General features: G+C 46.6%; 1 protein-coding gene across 27 annotated transcripts in view; it reads left to right on the top strand.

Moving 5' to 3' along the window:
* Nucleotides 1–23,124, top strand: part of LOC109903635 (microtubule-actin cross-linking factor 1) — a 250,345-nt gene that overhangs the window by 215,858 nt on the left and 11,363 nt on the right. For 17 of the 27 annotated variants that reach the window (XM_031789328.1, XM_031789329.1, XM_031789332.1 and 14 more), the window contains 32 exons: nt 183–267; nt 433–659; nt 1,327–1,533; nt 1,931–2,158; nt 2,500–2,718; nt 2,931–3,134; nt 4,142–4,150; nt 6,563–6,788; nt 8,745–8,971; nt 11,568–11,690; nt 11,865–11,966; nt 12,199–12,300; nt 12,506–12,679; nt 13,075–13,230; nt 13,560–13,757; nt 14,085–14,213; nt 14,559–14,747; nt 14,973–15,128; nt 15,936–16,142; nt 16,295–16,414; nt 16,565–16,734; nt 17,003–17,162; nt 17,839–18,033; nt 18,188–18,460; nt 18,610–18,798; nt 18,901–19,012; nt 19,283–19,443; nt 19,626–19,788; nt 19,981–20,135; nt 20,297–20,371; nt 21,816–21,833; nt 22,664–22,781. In XM_031789328.1, the coding sequence (XP_031645188.1) occupies nt 183–267; nt 433–659; nt 1,327–1,533; nt 1,931–2,158; nt 2,500–2,718; nt 2,931–3,134; nt 4,142–4,150; nt 6,563–6,788; nt 8,745–8,971; nt 11,568–11,690; nt 11,865–11,966; nt 12,199–12,300; nt 12,506–12,679; nt 13,075–13,230; nt 13,560–13,757; nt 14,085–14,213; nt 14,559–14,747; nt 14,973–15,128; nt 15,936–16,142; nt 16,295–16,414; nt 16,565–16,734; nt 17,003–17,162; nt 17,839–18,033; nt 18,188–18,460; nt 18,610–18,798; nt 18,901–19,012; nt 19,283–19,443; nt 19,626–19,788; nt 19,981–20,135; nt 20,297–20,371; nt 21,816–21,833; nt 22,664–22,781 (5,077 nt within the window). The other 10 variants (XM_031789338.1, XM_031789336.1, XM_031789334.1 and 7 more) reach the window with 3 other exon arrangements.

The following is a 23,124-nucleotide window of genomic DNA, read 5'->3' as shown; positions in this document are numbered from 1 at the left end:
TTGTACTTGATTGATGAATTAAGGTTACTAATTAGTAAGGAACTCCCCTCACCTGGTTGTCTAGGGCTTAATTAAAAAGAGGAAAACCAAAAACCTGCAGACATTAGGCCCTCCATGGAATGAGTTTGACACCACTGCTCTATAAGGTGTTCATTCTCTTTCTCTCCACCTTCCCCCATCAGTCTCTGAATGAAGAGATAGTGAGCAGGAAGAAGCAGGTTGACCAGGCCGTCAAGAACGGACAAGCCCTGCTCAAGCAAACCACTGGTAAAGTACAACCTCTAACTCTGGATACTACTACTAATCTCCCTTCCCTGATTCTGGACCAGCTCTCCCTTAGCCCACATCTAACCATCTCTCACTAGCCAAACAGCCAGAACTGTTCCTGGGCATGTCATTTTATAAAGGAATATATGTTGTTCACCCCTGCAGGTGAGGAAGTTCTGCTGATCCAGGAGAAGCTGGACGGTATCAAGTCTCGCTACGCTGAGATGACGGGCGGGAGCAGCAAAGCCCTCCGCATCCTGGAGCAGGCCCTGCAGCTGAGCACGCGATTTGCCAGCGCCCACGACGACCTCAACCACTGGTTGGACAAGGTGGAGGCGGAGCTCAACGTCATGGAGCCCGACGCCACGCCAGCCTATCAGGACAGACAGAAGGTAGGGGACGTTTTTATTTATTTATTTATTTTTTATGTTAGCCCCATTTTTTTTCTCCCCAATTTCGGGATTATGATCTTGCCTCATCGCTGCAACTCCCCAACGGCCCGGGAGAGGCGAAGGTCGAGTCATGCGTCTTCTGAAACATGACCCACCGAGCCGCGCTTCTTAACACCCTCCTGCTTAACCCGGAAGCCAGCCGCACCAATGTGTCGGAGAAAACACCTTTTAAACTGATGACCGAGGTTAGCCTGCAGGCGCTCGGCCAACCACAAGGAGTCGCTAGAGCGCGATGAGCCAAGTAAAACACCCCCGGCCACAACCTCCCCTAACCCAGACGACGCTGGGCACGGCCAGTGACGAGGCAACACTGCAATGCAGTGCCTTAGACCGCTGCGCCACTCGGGAAACCCCCAGGGGATGTTTTCTTAACAGTTTATTATACAAATATGCTGTGAATATACTGTATATTGTGTAAATATATTTGCAGTCTGCAATTTTTCCAGATGTTCAGTGGTCATTTCAATGAATGATTTACCCAATGATTCTTGAAGAATAACTTCCTTTTTCCTCTCTTGCGGTTGTTTGTTTTTAACACTGTAGCGCAAGTAGGACTTATATCTTGAGTTGAAGATACTCAATCTTTGTGCGTGTGTTTCTCTCCCAGGAGCTGAAGTGTGTGTCAGCGGAGAAACGTCTGGTTTTGGACACGGTCAACGAGGTGGGCAGCGCCCTCTTAGACCTGGTGCCCTGGCGTGCCCGCGAGGGCCTAGACCGCCTGGTGGCTGACGCCAACCAGCGCTACCGAGCGGCGGACGAGACCATAACCCAGCGGGTACAGCTGGTACAGGCTGCCGTCCAGAGGTCACAACAGGTACTGCAATGTGACTAAATGAAATCAACGTTTATTGGTCGCGGACACACAGTTGGTACTCCGTTCAGGGATCGTATACATTCACAGTGGATGGGGGTGTTGATAGTCAAAGGTGGGCCAAATTGTATGAGTTCAGGATTTGAATAGTTGAATAGCTTCATTCTCTGGGTTGATCTTTGTCTGTAGAAGTAATCCGTGAGGTTTCTGCTGACGTTGTCAACAAGAGGATGACGCTAATGTTGTGGCATTTCCCTCTAGTCTTCTCTTAGCATTTAGGTGGCTGTGTGTAATGCCAACCAGCTAACGCTGCTGTAAATGCTAATAACGTCTCACTCTGTCTGTATGGGGAGCCTGAGTGTGCCGGTGCTAACTGTGTGTATCTCTCTCTGTGCCTCAGTATGAGGAGGCGGTGGACGCGGAGCTGACCTGGGCTGGGGAGACGGAGAGGAAGCTATCCTCCCTTGGTCCTCTGAGTCTGGAGCCTGACGTCACCGTGGCCCAGCTACAGGTCCAGAGGGCCTTCAATATCGACATCATCCGACACAAAGACACCGTGGACCAGCTACTCCACACCAGGGATGACATCCTGGAGACGTGCAGCGACCAGCAGAGAGACGCTCTGGTGGTGAGGAGAGGGGGACAAAGGAGAGGGTTTAGGGAGCGCGTAAGAGGGTAGAGAAATGCAGGAAGTCCGAGAGAATGGTGAAAGGCAGACCAAGACGCCTTTTGTAACATACTGAATGCAATGACTCATTTAAGAAAAGTTCATTCACAGGAAAATCAAATGACATGACTTATGTATTTATTCATATTATAATATTATAAACAAGGAGGGAAATATTGGGTTTTGTGCTTGAAGTTAAAGCCTATAATATTAGTACACAAAATGTGAACTATTCCAGTGGTTTTTGCCTAGTTACCAAATGTGAACCATTCTAACCTCTTTTTTCCCCTCGCTCTCCTCAGGTGAAGACTGACTCGCTGACTGCCCGCTACGAAGTGGTGAGCCAGCGGCACCAGGAGCGTTTCTCCGCCCTGGAGCAGGCCCAGGTCCTGGTGGCCCGCTTCTGGGAGACCCAGGAGGAGCTGGAGCCCTGGCTGGGGGAGACAGAGACACTTATCGCCCAGCTGCCCCCACCTGCCATCGACACCGAGGCCCTGCGACTCCAACAGGAGCAGATGAGGGTGAGGAGGAGGCTCTAATTGCTGTATTTTAACTAATGTCCTCGTGAAAAGATGTATCATGTCGAATGAGTTCCTAACACTTCTACTTTCTTTATTCTTTTTCCTGTCTCCCTCATTCTCTGTGGTATTCCAACTGTACCACTCTCTCAATCACACTGTCCATCTTCCTCTTGACTTATTTTACACTCTTTCTCCCTCCATCTTTCGTCCAGCTCTTGAGGGAGTCCATAGCGGAGCACAAGCCCCACATCGACAAGCTGCTGAAGATTGGCCCCCAGCTGGCCGTTCTGAGTCAACAGGAGGGGGCCACGGTGAGGCAGCGCTACAGCGACGCCGAGGCACGCTACGCGGCCATCAAGGAGGAGGTCAAGGGTCGCGCCGCCACCCTGGACGAGGCTGTGTCTCAGTCTGCGCAGGTATGGTTTTGTAAAAGTGAATTTGAAAGTGTGTCAATTGTTGAAGCTTGTGTCTGTCGATTGCTACCACGATAAAACTAAGCTTCCGGCATCCATATGAGGAAATCTGACGACTTCCTTATATGGATGCCGTAAGCCTTGTTGTGTCCATATTTGGAAGTCTCAAGATTTCCGAATACGGGTGCCGCCTAGCTGCTAATGGCAGGACGAGGTCCATGTAACGTTACCACTCCAGTCTGTAGTGGAAGAGCAGTGTGAATGTGTTAGGCATTGGCTGAAGTGTCGCGGGATTTCTGTGACCAATGCTCAAGCTATAGTGTGATGGTGCATATTGGACTCCTTACTTGGAGCTGTTCTGTCTCTTTTTGCTCATTTCCATCAGATTGGAAGAGAACTAGACCATGTTGACTTATTATTTCACTCCAAGAGATGTTGCCGTGATCTTCAAAGGTCTTGGTCATAATACGGTAGTAGAGTAGTAGCAGTCTCTGTTTGCTGAAGCTACACAGCTTCATTGCTACACTTGTAGTCAGTAAATATTTCCGTAAGAAACATTCACATTTTATTTCAGTAGTTCTCTTGTCAAATGCTCTCTCATAGCACGTCATCTCATAAGTCATGAGCCACGGGTTGATTATCGCGGAGGGCTAAGCTGATTGTTGCTGCTGTTGATATTGCTTGGCCAGAGTGTGTGCATGTCACTGATCTAACACACTGTGTTGTTTCTCCACCTCCCATCCCTAATGGACCATATCACCCACTCCTTCTCTCTATGCATCCCTTCCTCTCTCTCTCTCTTTTCATTCCTCCTAAACGACCAACCTCCATACCTCTCTACCACTTCCCTTGTGCCTGACATTTCCCCCTCTCCTCGCACTCCCCCATCCCTCCCTCCCTGGTTTGCTCCATCCATCCCTCCATCCCGCCTCTCACCCATTGTGGATGTGCTGTGTGTGTTCACCCACAATTTCCTCCATCCGTCGTCACTACTCACTGCAATCACCCAGCTGGTAGAGGTAAGACCACTGACTGACCTGTACTGTGTTTACTGATGCCAACCGATCACAACGTGACTTAGTTATTAGAGTTCCTTCCTGCGTGAACCTTGTGTCTAGGCTGAGACAACCCGCTATACCTCCCAAGTATACTTTGTCCAATGTCTCTCTTCTTTCTCAGTTAGTGTGTTTTTGATATTTTTGTAAATTGGCAATTCCTGTCCTTTTTAGTAGCTTTAGGCTTGTCCTCTTCTCTGTTCCAGTCCATGTTGCCCGTTTTGACATTGCTCAAATGCAGTTATTTACCAAAGACTACCATATCATCTTCATCACGCACCACTTAGTGAGGCTGTGGTAATAGTTTGTGCTGATTTTGAAAGTTTGCCCAGTATTCCTAACGAAGTAAACTTTATTCATGTCTAGTAAATATATCTATAGTACTCCCACATCTTGAATCACATGACCCTCCAAGTATCCAAAATTTACGTGGTATTTTTCGGGAAGGATCTCTGCATTTTCGCACTGTCAAAATGTCCCCTCCGAATACATACAGTGGGGCAAAAAAGTATTTAGTCAGCCACCAATTGTGCAAGTTCTCCCACTTAAAAAGATGAGAGGCCTGTAATTTTCATCATAGGTACACTTCAACTATGACAGACAAAATGAGAAGGAAAAAAATCACATTGTAGGATTTTTTATGAATTTATTTGCAAGATTTCTGGCTCTCACAGACCTGTAACTTCTTCTTTAAGAGGCTCCTCTGTCCTCCACTCGTTACCTGTATTAATGGCACCTGTTTGAACTTGTTATCAGTATAAAAGACACCTGTCCACAACCTCAAACAGTCACACTCCAAACTCCACTATGGCCAAGACCAAAGAGCTGTCAAAGGACACCAGAAACAAAATTGTAGACCTGCACCAGACTGGGAAGACTGAATCTGCAATAGGTAAGCAGCTTGGTTTGAAGAAATCAACTGTGGGAGCAATTATTAGGAAATGGAAGACATACAAGACCACTGATAATCTCCCTCGATCTGGGGCTCCACGCAAGATCTCACCCCGTGGGGTCAAAATGATCACAAGAACGGTGAGCAAAAAAATCCCAGAACCACACGGGGGGACCTAGTGAATGACCTGCAGAGAGCTGGGACCAAAGTAACAAAGCCTACCATCAGTAACACACTACGCCGCCAGGGACTCAAATCCTGCAGTGCCAGACGTGTCCCCCTGCTTAAGCCAGTACATGTCCAGGCCCGTCTGAAGTTTGCTAGAGAGCATTTGGATGATCCAGAAGAATATTGGGAGAATGTCATATGGTCAGATGAAACCAAAATATAACTTTTTGATAAAAACTCAACTGGTCGTGTTTGGAGGACAAAGAATGCTGAGTTGCATCCAAAGAACACCATACCTACTGTGAAGCATGGGGGTGGAAACATCATGCTTTGGGGCTGTTTCTCTGCAAAGGGACCAGGACGACTGATCCGTGTAAAGGAAAGAATGGGGCCATGTATCGTGAGATTGAGTGAAAACCTCCTTCCATCAGCAAGGGCATTGAAGATGAAACGTGGCTGGGTCTTTCAGCATGACAATGATCCCAAACACACCGCCCGGGCAACGAAGGAGTGGCTTCGTAAGAAGCATTTCAAGGTCCTGGAGTGGCCTAGCCAGTCTCCAGATCTCAACCCCATAGAAAATCTTTGGAGGGAGATGAAAGTCTGTGTTGCCCAGCAACAGCCCCAAAACATCACTGCTCTAGAGGAGATCTGCATGGAGGAATGGGCCAAAATACCAGCAACAGTGTGTGAAAACCTTGTGAAGACTTACAGAAAATGTTTGACCTCTGTCATTGTCAACAAAGGGTATATAACAAAGTATTGAGATAAACTTTTGTTATTGACCAAATACTCATTTTCCACCATATTTTGCAAATTTTTTCTAATTTTGTCTGTCATAGTTGAAGTGTAGCTATGATGAAAATTACAGGTCTCTCTCATCTTTTTAAGTGGGAGAACTTGCACAATTGGTGACTGACTAAATATTTTTTTGCCCCACTGTATAAGTATGTATAATAATAAGAATGAAAGCCTTAAAAGGCTCTGCATGGGCAATCCGTCGTCAACAGTGGCTGTACAGCATTTACTGCCACACGGTCTCTGTAGAAGACAGGCCGTTCATACATCATTGCACTTTGAAGAGCCGCTGTGAAGGAAGTGAGTTTGTGTTAATACAGGACCTCCCACCGACCAATCATGTTACAGAAATTGGGTGGAATTGTTACAGAAATTGGGTGGCATCGTCGTATGGCGCTCCGGAGGCTCTACATTTGCGTCACACCCTCCATACAGAGCCTCTGGACAGCATTGCTGGATCGAGCATAAAAGCAGCTATTAGTCACGCAACCCACCTTCTCTTCCTAACACCCCCCCAGTTCCATGACAAGATGGACCCCCTATTGGAGACCCTGGAAGGGGCTGTGCAGCGCCTCCGTTCCCCTTCTCCCGTGGCGGCGGAGGCAGATAAGATCCGAGAGCAGCTGGCTGAGCACAAGGCTACCGGGCTGGAGCTGGACAAACTGCTGCCCTCCTTCTCTGCCCTGTGTGCCCGTGGCGAGGAGCTCATCAGTAGAGCAGCCCACGACGATCCTGCCGCTGAAGGTAAGGGCCTGAAACACACACACATAGGTACACTTACATATACACACTTATAAACACACACACAGATGAACACAAACACACCCACATACACTACCAGTCAAAAGTTTGGACACACCAACTAATTTCTGTGTTTTTCTTTATTTTTACTATTTTCTAAGTTGTTGAATAATAGTGAAGACATCAAAACTATGAAATAACACATATGGAATCATGTAGTAACCAAAAAAGTGTTAAACAAATCAAAATATATTTGAGATTCTTCAAATAGACACCTTTTGCCTTGATTACAGCTTTGCACACTCTTGGCATTCTCTCAACCTGCTTCACGTGGAATGCTTTTCCAACAGTCTTAAAGGAGTTCCCACATATGCTGGGCACTTGTTGGCTGCTTTTCCTTCACTCCGTGGTCTGACTAATCCCAAACCATCTCAATTTGGTTGAGGTCGGGGGATTGTGGAGGCCAGGTCATCTGATGCAGCACTCCATCACTCTCCTTCTTGGTCAAATAGCCCTGACACATCCTGGAGGTGTGTTGGGTCATTGTCCTGTTGAAAAACAAATGATAGTCCCACTAAGCCCAAACCAGATGGGATGGCGTATCGCTGCAGAATGCTGTGGTAGCCATGCTGGTTAAGTGTGTCTTGAAATCTAAATAAATAATTGTCAGTGTCACCAGCAAAGCACCATAACACCTCCTCCATGCTTTAAGGTGTAAAATACACATGCAGAGATCATCCGTTCACTCACACCCCGTCTCACAGACACTGCAGTTGGAACCAAAAATCTCCAATTTGGACTCCAGACCAGAGGACACATTTCCACCGGTCTAATTGCTTGTGTTTCTTGGCCCAAGGAAGTCTCTTATTGGGGTCCTTTAGTAGTGGTTTCTTTGCAGCAATTCAACCATGAAGGCCTGATTCACACAGTCTCCTCCAAAAAGTTGATGTTGAGATGTGTCTGTTACTTGAACAGTGTGAAGCATTTATTTGGGCTGCAATTTCTGAGGCTGGTAACTCTAATGAACTTATCCTCTGCAGCAGAGGTAACTCTGGGTCTTCCCTTCCTGTGGCGGTCCTCATGAGAGCCAGTTTCATCATAGCGCTTGATGGTTTTTGCGACTGCACTTTCCGTATTTACTGACCTTCATGTCTTAAAGTAATGCTGGACTGTCATTCCTCTTTGATTATTTGAGCTGTTCTTGCCATAATATGGACTTGGTCTTTTACCAAATAGGGCTGTCTTCTGTATAACACCCCTACCTTGTCACAACACAACTGATTGGCTCAAATGCATTAAGAAGGAAAGAAATTCCACAAAATAACTTTTAACAAGGCACACCTTGTTAAAAGTTACACACACATAACCACCCCTAGATGGAGACAATGACTCATACACAGGACCTCCGTGTAGGGAGAGGGGCGGAAACAATACATGCACACACTCCCAGTGTATTACAATGATCCCACTGCCAAACCTGATTCGTCTCATTTTTGTATTCAACCAAAGTTTATTTTAAATACAGACACCCAGAAACAGGCGGAGATTTACAAACAGTTAAGAACTTTTGAGGACTCCCAGCACACATGGCGACACTGCCATCCCCCGCCAAAATGTCTCAGTACATCACTTTATAACAATGAATGACTGCTCTGTGCAGTGGAAATGTAGCCCACTGACTGGTTCTGTAAAAGACTCCACTGTTGATGTTGTCACTAGACGGCCATGCTAGAAGGGACAAAAGCAGCAATAACATCAGAAATGATAAGCAAGTACATTTGCTATTTGTTATGGTTAAGTTCAGGACTTAATAATACTAATTAATAATAACTTGTTATTACATAAAATTCCATCCATTTTTACATAGCTAATAGCAAATCGTGACAATTGTCCTTTCAAATAACACCACACTTCCAGATTCATTCCTAACTCTCCCATCCCCCTCTTTCCCCCTCCCAGCCGTACATTCCCGTCTCCTCCGTCTGCGCTCCCTGTGGGATGAGATCCGGCAGAGGGCTGAGGAACGGGAAGGGAAGCTGACGGACGTCTTGGACCTGGCTGGGAAGTTCTGGGCCGACATGGCAGCGCTACTGAGCACGCTCCGTGACTCGCAGGACATCGTCAAGGAGCTGGAGGACCCCGGGGTGGACCCCTCACTCATCAAACAGCAGATAGAGGCGGCTGAGGTACGTGTTGAGAGGGGGATGGAGGGTTACTGAGAGAGAGGAGGGTAGAGGTACGTGTGGGTTACAGAGAGAGGAGGGTAGAGGTATGTGTGGAGAGGGGGATGGAGGGTTACTGAGAGAGAGGAGGTTAGAGGTACGTGTGGAGAGGAGGATGGAGGGTTACTGAGAGAGAGGAGGGTGGAGGTATGTGTGGAGAGGGGGATGGAGGGTTACTGAGAGAGGAGGTTAGGGGTATGTGTGGAGAGGGGGATGGAGGGTTACTGAGAGGAGGGTAGAGGTATGTGTGGAGAGGGGGATGGAGGGTTACTGAGAGAGGAGGGTAGAGGTACGTGTGGAGAGGGGGATGGAGGGTTACTGAGAGAGAGGAGGGTAGAGGTATGTGTGGAGAGGGGGATGGAGGGTTACTGAGAGAGAGGAGGGTAGAGGTATGTGTGGAGAGGGGGATGGAAGGTTACTGAGAGAGAGGAGGGTAGAGGTACGTGTGGAGAGGGGGATGGAGGGTTACTGAGAGAGAGGAGGGTAGAGGTACGTGTGGAGAGGTGGATGGAGGGTTACTGAGAGAGGTGGATGGAGGGTTACTGAGAGAGAGGAGGATGATGGTTATTGAAAGACAGGGAAAAGGTGGAGAAAAAGATCTGGATGCATAGCGCATGTTTGTAGCAACACTATGGAAAATACAAGGAAAGCATAGCAAGATATGCAGACGCTAAAATGTGGAGGAATAGTCTTCTTTGGTATGAATATGGGACCAAATAACACACTAAGAGAGAGGGGGTAAGAAAAAGAATAGATATGAATTAGTTGTGAAGATAAAGAGGAGACATATGAAGGGATGGTGCCAGCATGTTAGTAGCTACAGTTCAAGTCGGAAGTTTACATACACCTTAGCCAAATACATTTAAAATCAGTTTTTCACAATTCCTGACATTTAATCCTAGTAAACAATCCCTGTCTTTGGTCAGTTAGGATCACCACTTTATTTTAAGAATGTGAAATGTCTGAATAATAGAGAGAGAGTGATTTATTTCAGCTTTTATTTCTTTCATCACATTCCCAGTGGGTCAGAAGTTTACATACGCTCAATTAGTATTTGGTAGCATTGCCTTTAAATTGTTTAACTTGGGTCAAACGTTTCAGGTAGCCTTCCACAAGCTTGCCACAATAAGTTGCATGAATTTTGGCCCATTCCTCCTGACAGAGCTGGTGTAACTGATTCAGGTTTGTAGGCCTCCTTGCTCGCACACGCTTTTTCAGTTCTGCCCACAAATTTTCTATAGGATTGAGGTCAGGGCTCTGTGATGGCCACTCCAATACCTTGACTTTGTTGTCCTTAAGCCATTTTGCCACAACTTTGGAAGTATGCTTGGGGTCATTGTCCATTTGGATGACCCATTTGCGACAAACCTTTAACTTCCTGACTGATGTCTTGAAATGTTGCTTCAATATATCCACATAATTTTCCTACCTCATGATGCCATCTATTTTGTGAAGTGCACCAGTCCCTCCTGCAGCAAAGCACCCCCACAACATGATGCTGCCACCCCCGTGCTTCACGGTTGGGATGGTGTTCTTCTGCTTACAAGCCTCCCCCTTTTTCCTCCAAAGATAACGATGGTCATTATGGACAAAGAGTTCTATTTTTGTTTCATCAGACCAGAGGACATTTCTCCAAAAAGTACAAGCTTTGTCCCCATGCAAATCGTAGTCTGTTTTTTATGGTGGTTTTGGAGCAGTGGCTTCTTCCTTGCTGAGTGGCCTTTTAGGTTGTGTCGATATAGGACTCGTTTTACTGTGGATATAGATACTTTTGTACCCGTTTCCTCCAACATCTTCACAAGGTCTTTTGCTGTTGTACTGGGATTCATTTGCACTTTTCGCACCAAAGTACGTTCATCTCTAGGAGACAGAACCCGTCTCCTTCCTGAGTGGTATGACGGCTGCATGGTTCCATGGTGTTTATACTTGCGTATTATTGTTTGTACAGATGAACGTAATACCTTCAGGTGTTTGGAAATTGCTCCCAAGGATGAACCAGACTTGTTGAGGTCTACAATTGTTTTTCTGAGGTCTTGGCTGATTTCTTTTGATTTTACCATGATGTCAAGCAAAGAGGCACTGAGTTTGAAGGTAGGCCTCCAATTGACTCAAGTGATGTCAAATAGCCTATCAGTAGCTTCTAAAGCCATGACATCATTTTCTGGAATTTTCCAAGCTATTTAAAGGCACAGTCAACTTAGTGTATGTAAACTTCTGACCCACTGGAATTGTGAAACAGTGAAATAATCTCTGTAAACAATTGTTGGAAAAATTACTTGTCATGCACAAAGTAGATGTCCTAACTGACTTGCCAAAACTGTAGTTTGTTAACAAGAAATTTGTGGAGTGGTTGAAAAACAAGTTTTAATGACTCCAACCTAAGTGTATGTAAAGTTCCGACTTTCACTGTATGTAACGGCCTGTATAGCTTGCAATGTATTTGTACTGTAGTTAGCTCAGCGGTAGGAAGGGGAGCAAATGTGCAGAGGTAGTTACTGATGATTGTGACTACTGTTGGGTTGTCTGATTTGTCCAAATATGAATTCTGTGTCTCTCTAAGGCCATCAAGGCCGAGACAGATGGGCTGAGGGAGGAGCTGGAGTTTGTACGAACCCTTGGGGCTGAACTCATCTTCGCCTGCGGAGAAACAGAGAAGCCTGAGGTCAAGAAGACCATTGACGAGGTGAGGAGGAGTACAGGATGAAAACTTCAAGACTTAAGACAGGATCAAACCAATCGAGAACATAATCATTAATGGACTCAGTGCGTTGTCTTTCTTGTGTCTACGTTCTCTGTTCTATGTATTTGTATTGCGATATGTTCCATCTTTCCTCTCTTCTCTGTGTCCGTTTCTCAGATGAATGTCGCCTGGGAAGGCCTGGACCGGACGTGGAGAGAGAGGATGGAGAGGTTGGAGGAGGCCATGGCTGCTTCTGTGCAGTACCAGGATGCATTGCAGGTCAGTGTCCCAGAATGCATCAGTCTTTTAGCTCAGTGTGTATGAGAATTAAATCATTTGAAGTAAATAATTAGGTATTTATTGCACTGGTTATTTCAGAAAGTAGATGCTTAGAAATGTATCATGTCGTGAAGTAGAGGCATTTATAAGTATCTAGACATAGATCGGCATTATAGTTTTCAGAAGTTAGATTGACTCATTTGTCTCTTGTGTGTATGTATGTGTGTTGCAGGGCATGTTTGACTACCTGGACAACACAGTGATCAAGCTCTGTGACATGTCCACTGTGGGCACTGATCTGGGAACTGTCAAACAGCAGATTGAAGAGCTCAAGGTTTGAATCATAATTGATTTTTGTCACGTAGCTTCGATATAAATAGTATACTTAATATATTCCAATATATGTTTTTATCATCCTCCAAATATTTATAATAATTATTGTACTTAAAAAAACTCTCTTGGTCATAAAAGTGAATTATCACTTTAATGATAAGTGAACTGCTAGTGCAGGCCTGACTCCTCTCCTCTCCTGTGAGCAGCACTACAAGGTGGAGGTGTACCAGCAGCAGATAGACATGGAGAAGCTGTGCCACCAGGGGGAGCTGTTGCTCAAGAAGGTCTCGGACCAGAACGACAGAGACATGATCCAGGAGCCCCTCACGGAGCTCCGACACCTCTGGGACAACCTGGGGGACAAGATCATTCACAGACAGGTACACAAACTATGCATTGGCCTGTTTTACCCAGTGACTCCCTAACTATTTTACAGTAGGGGCAGTAGCTACAGTAGCTCTCCAGACCCCTGTCTAAAAGAATACCTTCAGAACTCCAGTCCTCTGGAAGTCAGACTCACTGTTGGCTAGTAGTGCCACGCTGTTGTAGTGAACCCAATATTTTACAAATCAAGTTTGTCAGTTGAAGACATAGAAATATGGATTCTATTTTTTATGGTTACACACACATAATAGATTCTACCATTACAAGTTGTTGTGATGATATTAAAATACATTGATACCTCAGATATGTACATTATATTACACCTTGCAATGCAATACAATCCAACATGGTTTTGGAATAACCACTGTTTTCCCTATTCTGTTTCCTACAGCATAAGTTGGAAGGGGCTCTCCTGGCTCTAGGTCAGTTCCAGCATGCCTTGTCTGAGCTGCAGTCCTGGCTGAGTCACACCCACGCCACCCTGGACACACAGAGACCCATCAACTCTGACCCCAAGGCCATCGAGATAGAACTGGCCCGACACCACGTACGTCTACCTCTCTACGTCTATGCCTCCCACACTCTTACTTATCCTCTGTTTTTTTCTTTACGCCTTCATTTCTAGATGACCAGTTTCCCAGACCCACATTAAGCCAATCCTGGGCTAAAAAGCCCTCTCAATGAAGGTTCTCCATCGGGAAATCGGTCTTATTAGCCTACCTCTCATCTCTCCTCCATATCACCCTCACTTCTCTTATTTTCCCTTATAGATTATGCGTGGAAGCCGTTTTGAGCCAGAACGCTTGCGTCACATCAATTATTGCATTGGAGTGGTGTAACCAACACACCCTCCCTCCAACTCTCTCTCTCTTTCAGGTGCTGAGGAACGACGTGTTGTCCCATCGCTCCACGGTGGAGACAGTGAACGCGGCGGGGGCTGAGCTGCTGGAGTCCAGTCCCGGGGAGGAGGCCAACCACCTCCGCGGCCAGCTGGACCACCTCAACCGCGGCTGGGAGAACCTGCTACTCAAGACCCAGGACCGGCAGAAACTACTGGAGGCCGCATTGCACAAGGTAGGAAGGATCGAGGCGGACTGGGCTTAGAAGAGAGGCCCTGGTTACTGTTTCACTGAGCTTAGCGAAATGAAGGAATGACACCATTTCTTCTTACCCCTTCCTGTAATTCTATTTCTATATTATGAGTTCCCATCTTGTACGAAAATGATTATCACATTGCACTAGCAAATAGGTTATTTCACAGTTAAGTAAAGGTTTAAAAACGGTACCTAATCTTAACAAAGCTAAAACCACGGGGCAAATGATTGAAGCACTGCCATTAACTTGCAACTCATGACTTCCCCTCTTGTTCCCTCTCTCACTTCCTCCTCCCTGGTTCCCCAGGCGGAGGGTTTCCATGGTGAGCTGGAAGAGTTCCTGCAGTGGCTGAGGAGGACAGAGAGCCAGCTGTCTGCAGCCAAACCCACAGGTGGTCTGCCTGAGACGGCCCGGGAGCAGCTGCAGCAGCACCTGGTAATACTGGGGATACGTTGCCCACACATACACTAGATATGTGATGAAGACAACACACGGTAAAGGAGATAGATGTTGTGATGCTGCACCCTGTTCCATACATACACTACAGTAGATATGAGTCACTGTCTACTATCTAATCTGTATACATGTTGTTTTTACCCATGTGTAACGGGTGTGTTAGACATGCACAATGCATAACTAGCGAACACCTGTTGTTATTGGGTGGCTCCTCAAAGTATCGAAATTCCTCATTCCAAACCATGGCCACATGTTTACCATTCATTATCAAGGTTATTCATTGTTCATTCATTCAACCCTTTGAAAACATCTGTCTCTCTATAGGAGCTTCAGATCCAGTTGGCCCAGCGCGCTGAGCAGTACAACCGGCTGCTGGACGCGGGGGAGTCCATGTTGCTGTCCCGCGGGGGGGAGGAGGGTGGCCCCGGGGCTGGCACGACCCAGACACAACAGAACTTGGCCCTGCTGCAGAACAAGTGGGCCAACCTAAACACCAAGATGGATGACCGCAGGGTAAGAGAAGAAGCTTCTGTTCTGAGACATGAATGAAGGGCTATAAGTAAGAGCATGTGTATTTGTATATGTATATGTATGCAATTAGGTACCTAATCAAATGTATACATTATAGATTTCCACAGATAAGAAAAACCCTGTTTTACATAGGAAGTGTATTGTTGCAGGAGCGATTTTCAATATTACCATCAACCATTTCACTGACCTCCACCCCCCCCACCCTAGGCGAAGCTGGACGAAGCGGTGTCACTGGCCACAGGGTTCCAGTCCTCCCTCCAGGACACCATCAACTGGCTGACCCAGGCTGAGCAGACCCTCAACATGGCTCAGGCCCCCTCCCTCATCCTGGACACCGTCCTCTTCCAGATAGACGAACACAAGGTGGGCAATTTCGGCACCATAGAAGTTTAGAGATCCTATGCTGTGCTATACTATATTGGTGAGTACAAGGATAGAATACATGTTTCCCGAGCGGCGCAGCGGTCTAAGGCACTGCATCTCAGTGCTTGATGCGTCACTACAGACCCGGGTTTGATCCCAGGCGGTGTCACAACCGGCCGTGACCGGGAGTCCCATAGGTTGGGAACAATTGGCCCAGCGTTGTCCAGGTTAGGGGAGGGTTTGGCCGGAGGGGCTTTACTTGGCTCATTGCGCTCTAGCGACTCCTTGTGGTGGGCCAGGCTCATGCAGGCTGCAGAACATTTCTTCCGACACATTGGTGCAGCTTGCTGCCTGCTTGTTAAGAAGCACGGTTTTGCTGGTCATGTTTTGGAGGACGCGTGACTCGACCTTCGCCTCGCCCGAGCCCGTTGGTGAGTTGCAGCGATGAGGCAGGATCGTTATTGGATATCACAAAATTGGGGAGAAAAAGGGAGTAACATTAAAATGGGAAAAAAGGATAGAATATACTTAACTGTAATTCACATAAATATATTCAAATGTAGTATTGCAGTTAAGTTGACTCATCATATTCATCAGACATTTTGCAGACTTAATACATTTCCCTTCCACCCTTCCCTTCCTACACTCCCTTCTGTTTTGTTAGCTGGTATGTGCTGATGAGCATGTGCATATACAGCTGAAATCATAGCACCCAGAACCAAATGAGCGAATCAATGTAATGTTAAGGCTGTCACGAGGGAGTTATACGACTAACGCGCTCTCTGTCGATCTCTGTTCCCCCCCTAGGTGTTTGTGAATGAGGTGAACACCCACAGGGAGCAGGTTTTGGCTCTGGAGAAGGCCGGCTCTCAGCTGCGTTTCGCCAGTCTGAAGCAGGATGTGGTTCTGATCAAGAACCTTCTGCTGAGTGTACAGGCCCGTTGGGACAAGCTGGTGCAGAGGTCCCTGGACCGCGGCAGACACCTCGACGAAGCCCGCAAGAGGGCCAAGCAGGTATGAGAGAGGGTTTGAAATGCTTTCTCCATATGTTCGCAAGTCACTTTACCCTTCACCAAATGGATGCTACACGGCAGCCATTTTGTTTCAGAAATCACCCTGCAAATCAATTAGAGGTAGTCAACCAGTTTCTATCTCCCTCCCTCTAGTTTCATGAGGCTTGGAGGAAACTGTCAGACTGGCTGGAGGAGGCTGAGAACCGGCTAGACTCTGAGCTGGAGATCTCCAACGAGCCAGACAAGATCAAAGTACAACTGACCAAACACAAGGTACATTAGGAGTCTCACTGTGTGGGTCTTGCATGGAAATAATAGGATTCTGAGCGGTTCTCACACAACGAACACAATATACGGTTAAGCTGCATTGTGTAGACCCTCTATTCTGGTATCCTTAACTAAATACCCCCCCCCCCCCCCAAGGAGTTTCAGAAGGCGCTGGGCTCTAAGCAGCCGGTGTATGACACCACAGTGAGATCTGGTAAGGCCATGAGGGACAAGACCACGCTGCCCGAAGACACCCAGAAACTAGACCACCTACTGGGGGAGGTCAGGGACAAGTGGGACACCGTCTGTGGGAAGAGTGTTGAGAGGTGAGGAGAAAACTCCATGCCAATTGCTTTATTACAATGAATATTATGGTAGGGTTTTCAACTAATTCTGGTCCTGATTGAACCCCACTATTATTATTTATTTGAAACAAGCGTGTTAAAGCAGTGCTAGAACAACAGCCTGCAAACTCAGTAGCTCTCTAGGGCGCTGCCATATAGAATACTGGGCCATAAAAGAAAAGTTAAAATAACGATAGATACAATTTCAATGTAATGTGACAACTGACCTTTCCCTCTGTCTCTCATCAAGGCAACACAAGCTAGAGGAGGCCCTGCTGTTCTCTGGTCAGTTTGCTGAGGCCCTGCAGGCCCTGGTGGACTGGCTGTACCGTGTAGAACCCCAGCTGGCTGAAGACCTGCCAGTCCACGGAGACCTGGACCTAGTCTCCAACCTCATGGACTCACACAAGGTATTTATTTATTTATGAAACCGCAATGTTAGACTATTGGTTACCATTGGTTAAAAAAGTAATTCATACCAGAGACTCTGGGTTCGCGCCCAGGCTCTGTCATAACCGGCCGCGACCGGGAGGTCTGTAGGGCGACGCACAATTGGCCTAGCGTCGTCAGGGTTAGGGAGGGGTTGGCCGGTAGGGATATCCTTGTCTCATCGCGCACCAGTGACTCCTGTGGCGGGCCGGGCGCAGTGCACGCTAACCAGGTCGCCAGGTGCACGGTGTTTCCTCCGACACTTTGGTGCGGCTGGCTTCCGGGTTGGATGGCGCTGTGTTAAGAAGCAGTGCGGCTTGGACGCATGACTTTCAACCTTCGTCTCTCCCGAGCCCGTACAGGAGTTGTAGCGATGAGACAAGATAGTAGCTATTAAACAATTGGATACCAATAAATTGGGGAGAAAACAGGGTCAAATTTAACACACAAAAAAAAAGCCATTCATTTATTTGCCCAGCGCAGCATTGCCCAAGCATCACTAAATTTGAATACTTATTTCTCAAACATAACTATATATTTTTTCTATTGAGGACTAATTCAGTATATATTCATTCATAATATTTGATCGCCCTGCTCTGTGTTTAGGTTAACATTGTTTCCATGTTGTTTGACCACTGTTTGGTTTTGTCTCCTCAGGCCTTCCAGAAGGAGTTGGGAAAGAGGACAACTAGTGTTCACGCCCTGAAGCGCTCAGCCAGAGAACTGATGGAGACGGGCCGCGACGACACCGCCTGGGTCAAGGTTCAACTGCAAGAGCTCAGCAACCGCTGGGACACAGTCTGTGCCCTGTCTGTCACCAAGCAGACCCGTCTTCAGCAGGCCCTCAAACAGGTCAGTTGCAAGTGGCTGTGTCATTTTAGTTTTTATGTATTAACACAATACTTGGAAGTTAGAAAATATCATTTTTGGACCGCAGAATCTCAATAAAACTGAAAACCTTTTTCTCGTTCCTTCTAATGATCCCTCTGCCACCCGTCTCTCTCAGGCGGAGGAGTTCCGCACGGAGGTGCAGCTGCTGCTGGAGTGGCTGTCCGAGGCAGAGCAGACGCTGCGGTTCCGCGGCGTGCTGCCTGAGGAGGCGGAGACTCTGCAGACGCTGCTCCACACCCACCGGAACTTCATGGCCACGGTGGAGGAGAAGAGGACCGACGTGAACCGGGCCGCGGGCCAGGGCGAGGCCATCCTCACCACGTGCCACGCCGACTGCATCACCACCATCAAACACTGGATTACCATCGTCCGCTCCCGCTTTGAAGAGGTAGGTGGGCTGGAGAAGGGGAGTGGGATGAATAGAGAGATAAGAGGGGGGGGGTAAATATTTTACGGTCCTGCTGGGCCAGAGAGTCATGGAAATTGTTTAAAATATTTAGTATTTCACCCATTAATTGGTGCATTTGGCTTCTGCAGGTCCTCACATGGGCCAAACAGCACGAGCAGCGTCTGGAGACTGCTCTGACAGAGCTACTCAACAACGCCACGCTATTGGAGGAGCTGTTGTCATGGCTGCAGTGGGCAGAGACCACCCTAGTCCAGCGTGACGGAGAGACCCTTCCACAGGACATCCCTCAGCTCAAAACACTCATAACAGAACACCAGGTGTGAGGAGCCTACTTTTCTCAAACCCTCAGTGGCTTAGTCGCTGTTATAATTATCACTCTTTCTGACTGGCTGTGTCTCACGTCAATCTATTGTTCCCAGGTGTTTATGGAGGAGATGACCCGGAAGCAGCCTGACGTGGACAAAGTGACCAAGACTTACAAGAGGAAACCAGCAGAGCCCCCTAGCAGCCTAGCTGAGAGGAGAGGAGCTCGTGTGTTACCTTATTTTACCTCCCAGAGATGCATGGATATTATATTATACTAAATACATATGAATACATATCGACCTAGAAATGCATAAGCGAAGATATACAGTGGGTGCCTAACCCCCAAACATTCACAATCCATCCTGACAGACTTCACTGATGGAGAAAGACAATAAAAGTCACCAAAATATGGTCAAACGTTCCAACAGGTGTCCTCAACATTTAAACCCATGTAATGCACCGTAATCATGACACCTCTCGCTCCTCGCCCTACAGGTAAAAACCAGCAGCAACAACAGCATCAACAACAGGCGGCGATGCAAGTCGCCGGGGGCAACCCCCGCTTGACTCAGCTATGCTCAAGGTGGCAGCAGGTGTGGCTGCTTGCCCTCGACCGCCAACGGAAGCTCAACGACGCCCTCGACAGGCTTGAAGAGGTACTGTATTGTAGCGTCCCTTGATCTCCCCTATTAGAGCCATAGAGGGCTTGGAGACCGCGAGTTTCAGACCTGTTTTTTTCTCCTGTATGGTGTCTTGTCAAAACAGACACATGATTTACTCTAAGTATATTGCTCTTCCTCATTTGTCTCACATTGATGTTCGTTGTCTTTGTCCCCAGCTGAAAGAGTTTGCCAACTTTGACTTTGACGTGTGGAGGAAGAAGTACATGCGCTGGATGAACCACAAGAAGTCTCGCGTCATGGACTTCTTCAGACGCATCGACAAGGACCAGGACGGAAAGATCACTCGCCAGGAGTTCATTGACGGCATCCTGGCCTCAAGTATGTTCTTCAGAGCTAGCATCGTTAGCGCTGTTCTTTGCCCATAGCCTGCTCCAACTTAAACTGTAGTCAAGTCCTACATCTTGGTCATAAGGCCTACATCTTGCTCAGAAGTCCTACATCTTGGTCAGAAGTCCTACATCTTGGTCACAAGTCCTACATCTTTTTCTGACTGTTGGTTGTGCTGTGCAGAGTTCCCCACCAGCAGGTTGGAGATGACGGCGGTGGCAGACATCTTTGACCAGGACCGAGACGGTTACATCGACTACTACGAGTTTGTGGCGGCGCTGCACCCCAACAAGGATGCCTACCGGCCCACCACCGACGCTGACAAGATAGAAGACGAGGTGAGGAACACACACACACCTGTATATACCCAGATATTAAAAATGACATTTATTTTGAACAACAAAGCTGGGCCTTTGACTTGTCCAGTCCAATAGCAACTCCTAAATTGGAGGTTAATGGAGCCAGCCTTGTGACTTTCCCTCTTTCTCACTCTGTGCAGGTGACCAGACAGGTGGCACAGTGTAAATGTGCCAAGCGGTTCCAGGTGGAGCAGATAGGAGAGAACAAGTACAGAGTAAGTCCTCCTCAGCCAGTGGCTGTGTACATTTACCAACATTAATAAACACGTTATTATATATTCTGTCTGCGTACTATGACTTAGTATTAGGTATGAGATATTGTATTTTTAAATGCAGATGGGCCAGAGTAATTACAAGGTGAGTTCCACCTGAGGCTACAGTGCTGTGGGCGTATTATTGTTTAAAGAAATAGCTTAGACAGCTTCTACTTAGCGAAATACAGTTTTCAGATGTTACTTGACAGAGTGAATCTTGGTAATGTTAAGAATGCGTGTTTTTTTGAAGTTGTTGCATTTGCAGTCATGGTGCGTCTAGGGCTGCGTCTGAAAATGGCACCCTATTCCCTATATAGTGCACTACTTTTGACCATGGTGCGCTACTTTTGACCAGGGCCCTGGACAAAAGTAGTGCACTATATAGGGAATAGGTTGCCATTTTGGACACAGATTAGTTTTTGTTCTGATGCTGGCTGTGTTGTCACTACTTCTTTGAGCACCAACAACTGCTGTGGTTGAACTAACAAATGACGTCACTCCATTCCTCACGTATTTAAATGCTAGCCAATAACAGTAGCACTCATCTGTATCCATGGAAATACCGGCTTTGTAAGCCAGCTTCTCTAAGCTTTGTCATATACTCCTATAACAAGGTGGTCACATTATTGGTAACTTCTAAGAAACCGGCGGACCAAAAAAGAGCGTCCCACGGTGCGTATCTGGCCCGTGGGAGCCGTATGTTTTGCACCCCAATGCTCTTTAACATATCATATCTCTAGTCACAGCACTAAGGGATTGATATGCCGTGTGTGTTTCCCACCAACAAACTAATATAACCATAATAAATATCACTTATACGCCATCACAGCTCCAGGATTAGCAACTACTACCATTGTTGTTTTGTGTGAACTACATCATCATTGTCCGTGGGTTAATGATATCCAGTGTCTGGCCAGAGACACCGCACTATAAACTAACTGCACTGAGCTCCAGTCACGTTGTCACATGGCATCACACACCTCTCTGTCTGTCTTGACTGTTCTTGTGTATGTTTGTCTGTCTGGCTTCACTCTTCATTGACTTTTCCGTCTTGTTTTGGCTCTCGAGTGGCACTTTAACCACACTGTGACAGATAGGAAATAAGATCACCTATAGTGTCCACGTCATTCAAATTCCACTGCATCCTTTTGCTTTTTCAGGCAAATTAATCGTTGTTTTTAATGGCTAGGAGACAAGTAACTACAATATGAATTGTAAAAAGTCTTAGTGAATTATATACAGTATGTGTACATAGAGTAAGCTACAGTGTATTTCTCTATCCAAATGAGGTCTTATCCAATGACAGGTTTGAGTTTGAAATATTTGTCTCTCCATGTTATTTCACTCTTTCTCTTCTTCTTTCTCTTTGTTTATTCCTCCTCCACGTCTGCTGGATTTATTGTAGTTCTTCCTTGGAAACCAGGTAAAGTTGACTCGCGTGTTCGGTCCTTTGAAATCTGCTTCCTGGATCTCCACCAATGCAGGGGCCTCAATTCGACGCCACACAAAAAAAATGCCATGGTGACAATGCATTTCATGTTTGACCGATCAAATGGAGCACTACACTGTTGGTGCGAATCTTGGAAGTGGGTTTCATAGGGCATTGAGGTGTTTCTCTTGGTGTGATTTTGCAGTTTTAGTTTTGAGAATGACTTCGATTTGGCAAACTGGAATGGGTTATAATGATAAGGGCGATAATACCTGATCCTATTGGCTTTGGACTGGGGAAATTGGTGAAATCATGCTGTTCTAAGAGTAATTATAAATTCATCTTGGTCCCATATCTGTTTTGTGCTGTCTTGCCCAACTCTATGGTCATTGTCACAATGACCATAAATTACCAAAGAGTTGACTAGATAGCACAAACGGAGCCAGGCTAATCAAAGATAGTTCTGACTTGGTATTGCTTCATAGAGTTCTGCTTGCTGGGTGATGGAGCAGTTTACCATAGTAACTCTGAAGTGTAAATGTCATTCTGCATGAAACAAAGTTGAGTGTTTGGTAGAATTAAATATTTCAGAGATGTTTTGATTGTTGGGTAAAGCTGGGCTTTTGACAAATGTGTGATTTTAGTGGTATCATCATTGCATGGGTGTTGGAGTATAATTTGCATGAGTGGCGTACACTTGTTCTCAGACTAGTATGGGCTGCTGTGTATAATGGCTATGGATTCTTAATCATTATACTTTGTGACTGAACCCCTCTGTTTCTCCCATTTTTCATTTTCTCTCCTCCTCTCCGTCGCGGTGTTAGTTTGGTGACTCGCAGCAGCTTCGGTTGGTGCGTATCCTGCGCAGTACGGTCATGGTGCGGGTCGGAGGGGGCTGGATGGCCCTGGACGAGTTCCTGGTCAAGAACGACCCCTGCAGAGGTGAGTTTATTTATGCACAGACACACGCACATGCAAACAAATACTAAGTTCATACAAAAACAGAATGTATGTACACATACAATGCAAGCCACTGGATACACTGCGAGAGGGGCAAAATATGGTACAATGGTCAACTGTTTAAACGAGACATAGTCGGACTAATACAGTACATGTAAGTTCTGTCTTTTCCAAAGCTGTCTACGGTCTGTCTGGTGTGCTCCTCAGAGCAATCTCTTTCTCTCTCTCTTTCTCTTTCTCTCTTTCTCTCTCTCTCTCCATCATCATCCCTTCTTTCCTCTTCATCCCTCTCTGTGATAATTCTTTGAGAAGACGGGCTTGAATC

This window comes from Oncorhynchus kisutch, linkage group LG14 (assembly GCF_002021735.2).
Source record: "Oncorhynchus kisutch isolate 150728-3 linkage group LG14, Okis_V2, whole genome shotgun sequence".
NCBI classification, from domain to species: domain Eukaryota; kingdom Metazoa; phylum Chordata; class Actinopteri; order Salmoniformes; family Salmonidae; genus Oncorhynchus; species Oncorhynchus kisutch.
The sequence above is the reverse complement of the archived record's forward strand: the minus strand, read 5'-3'. Positions and strand labels throughout refer to the sequence as shown.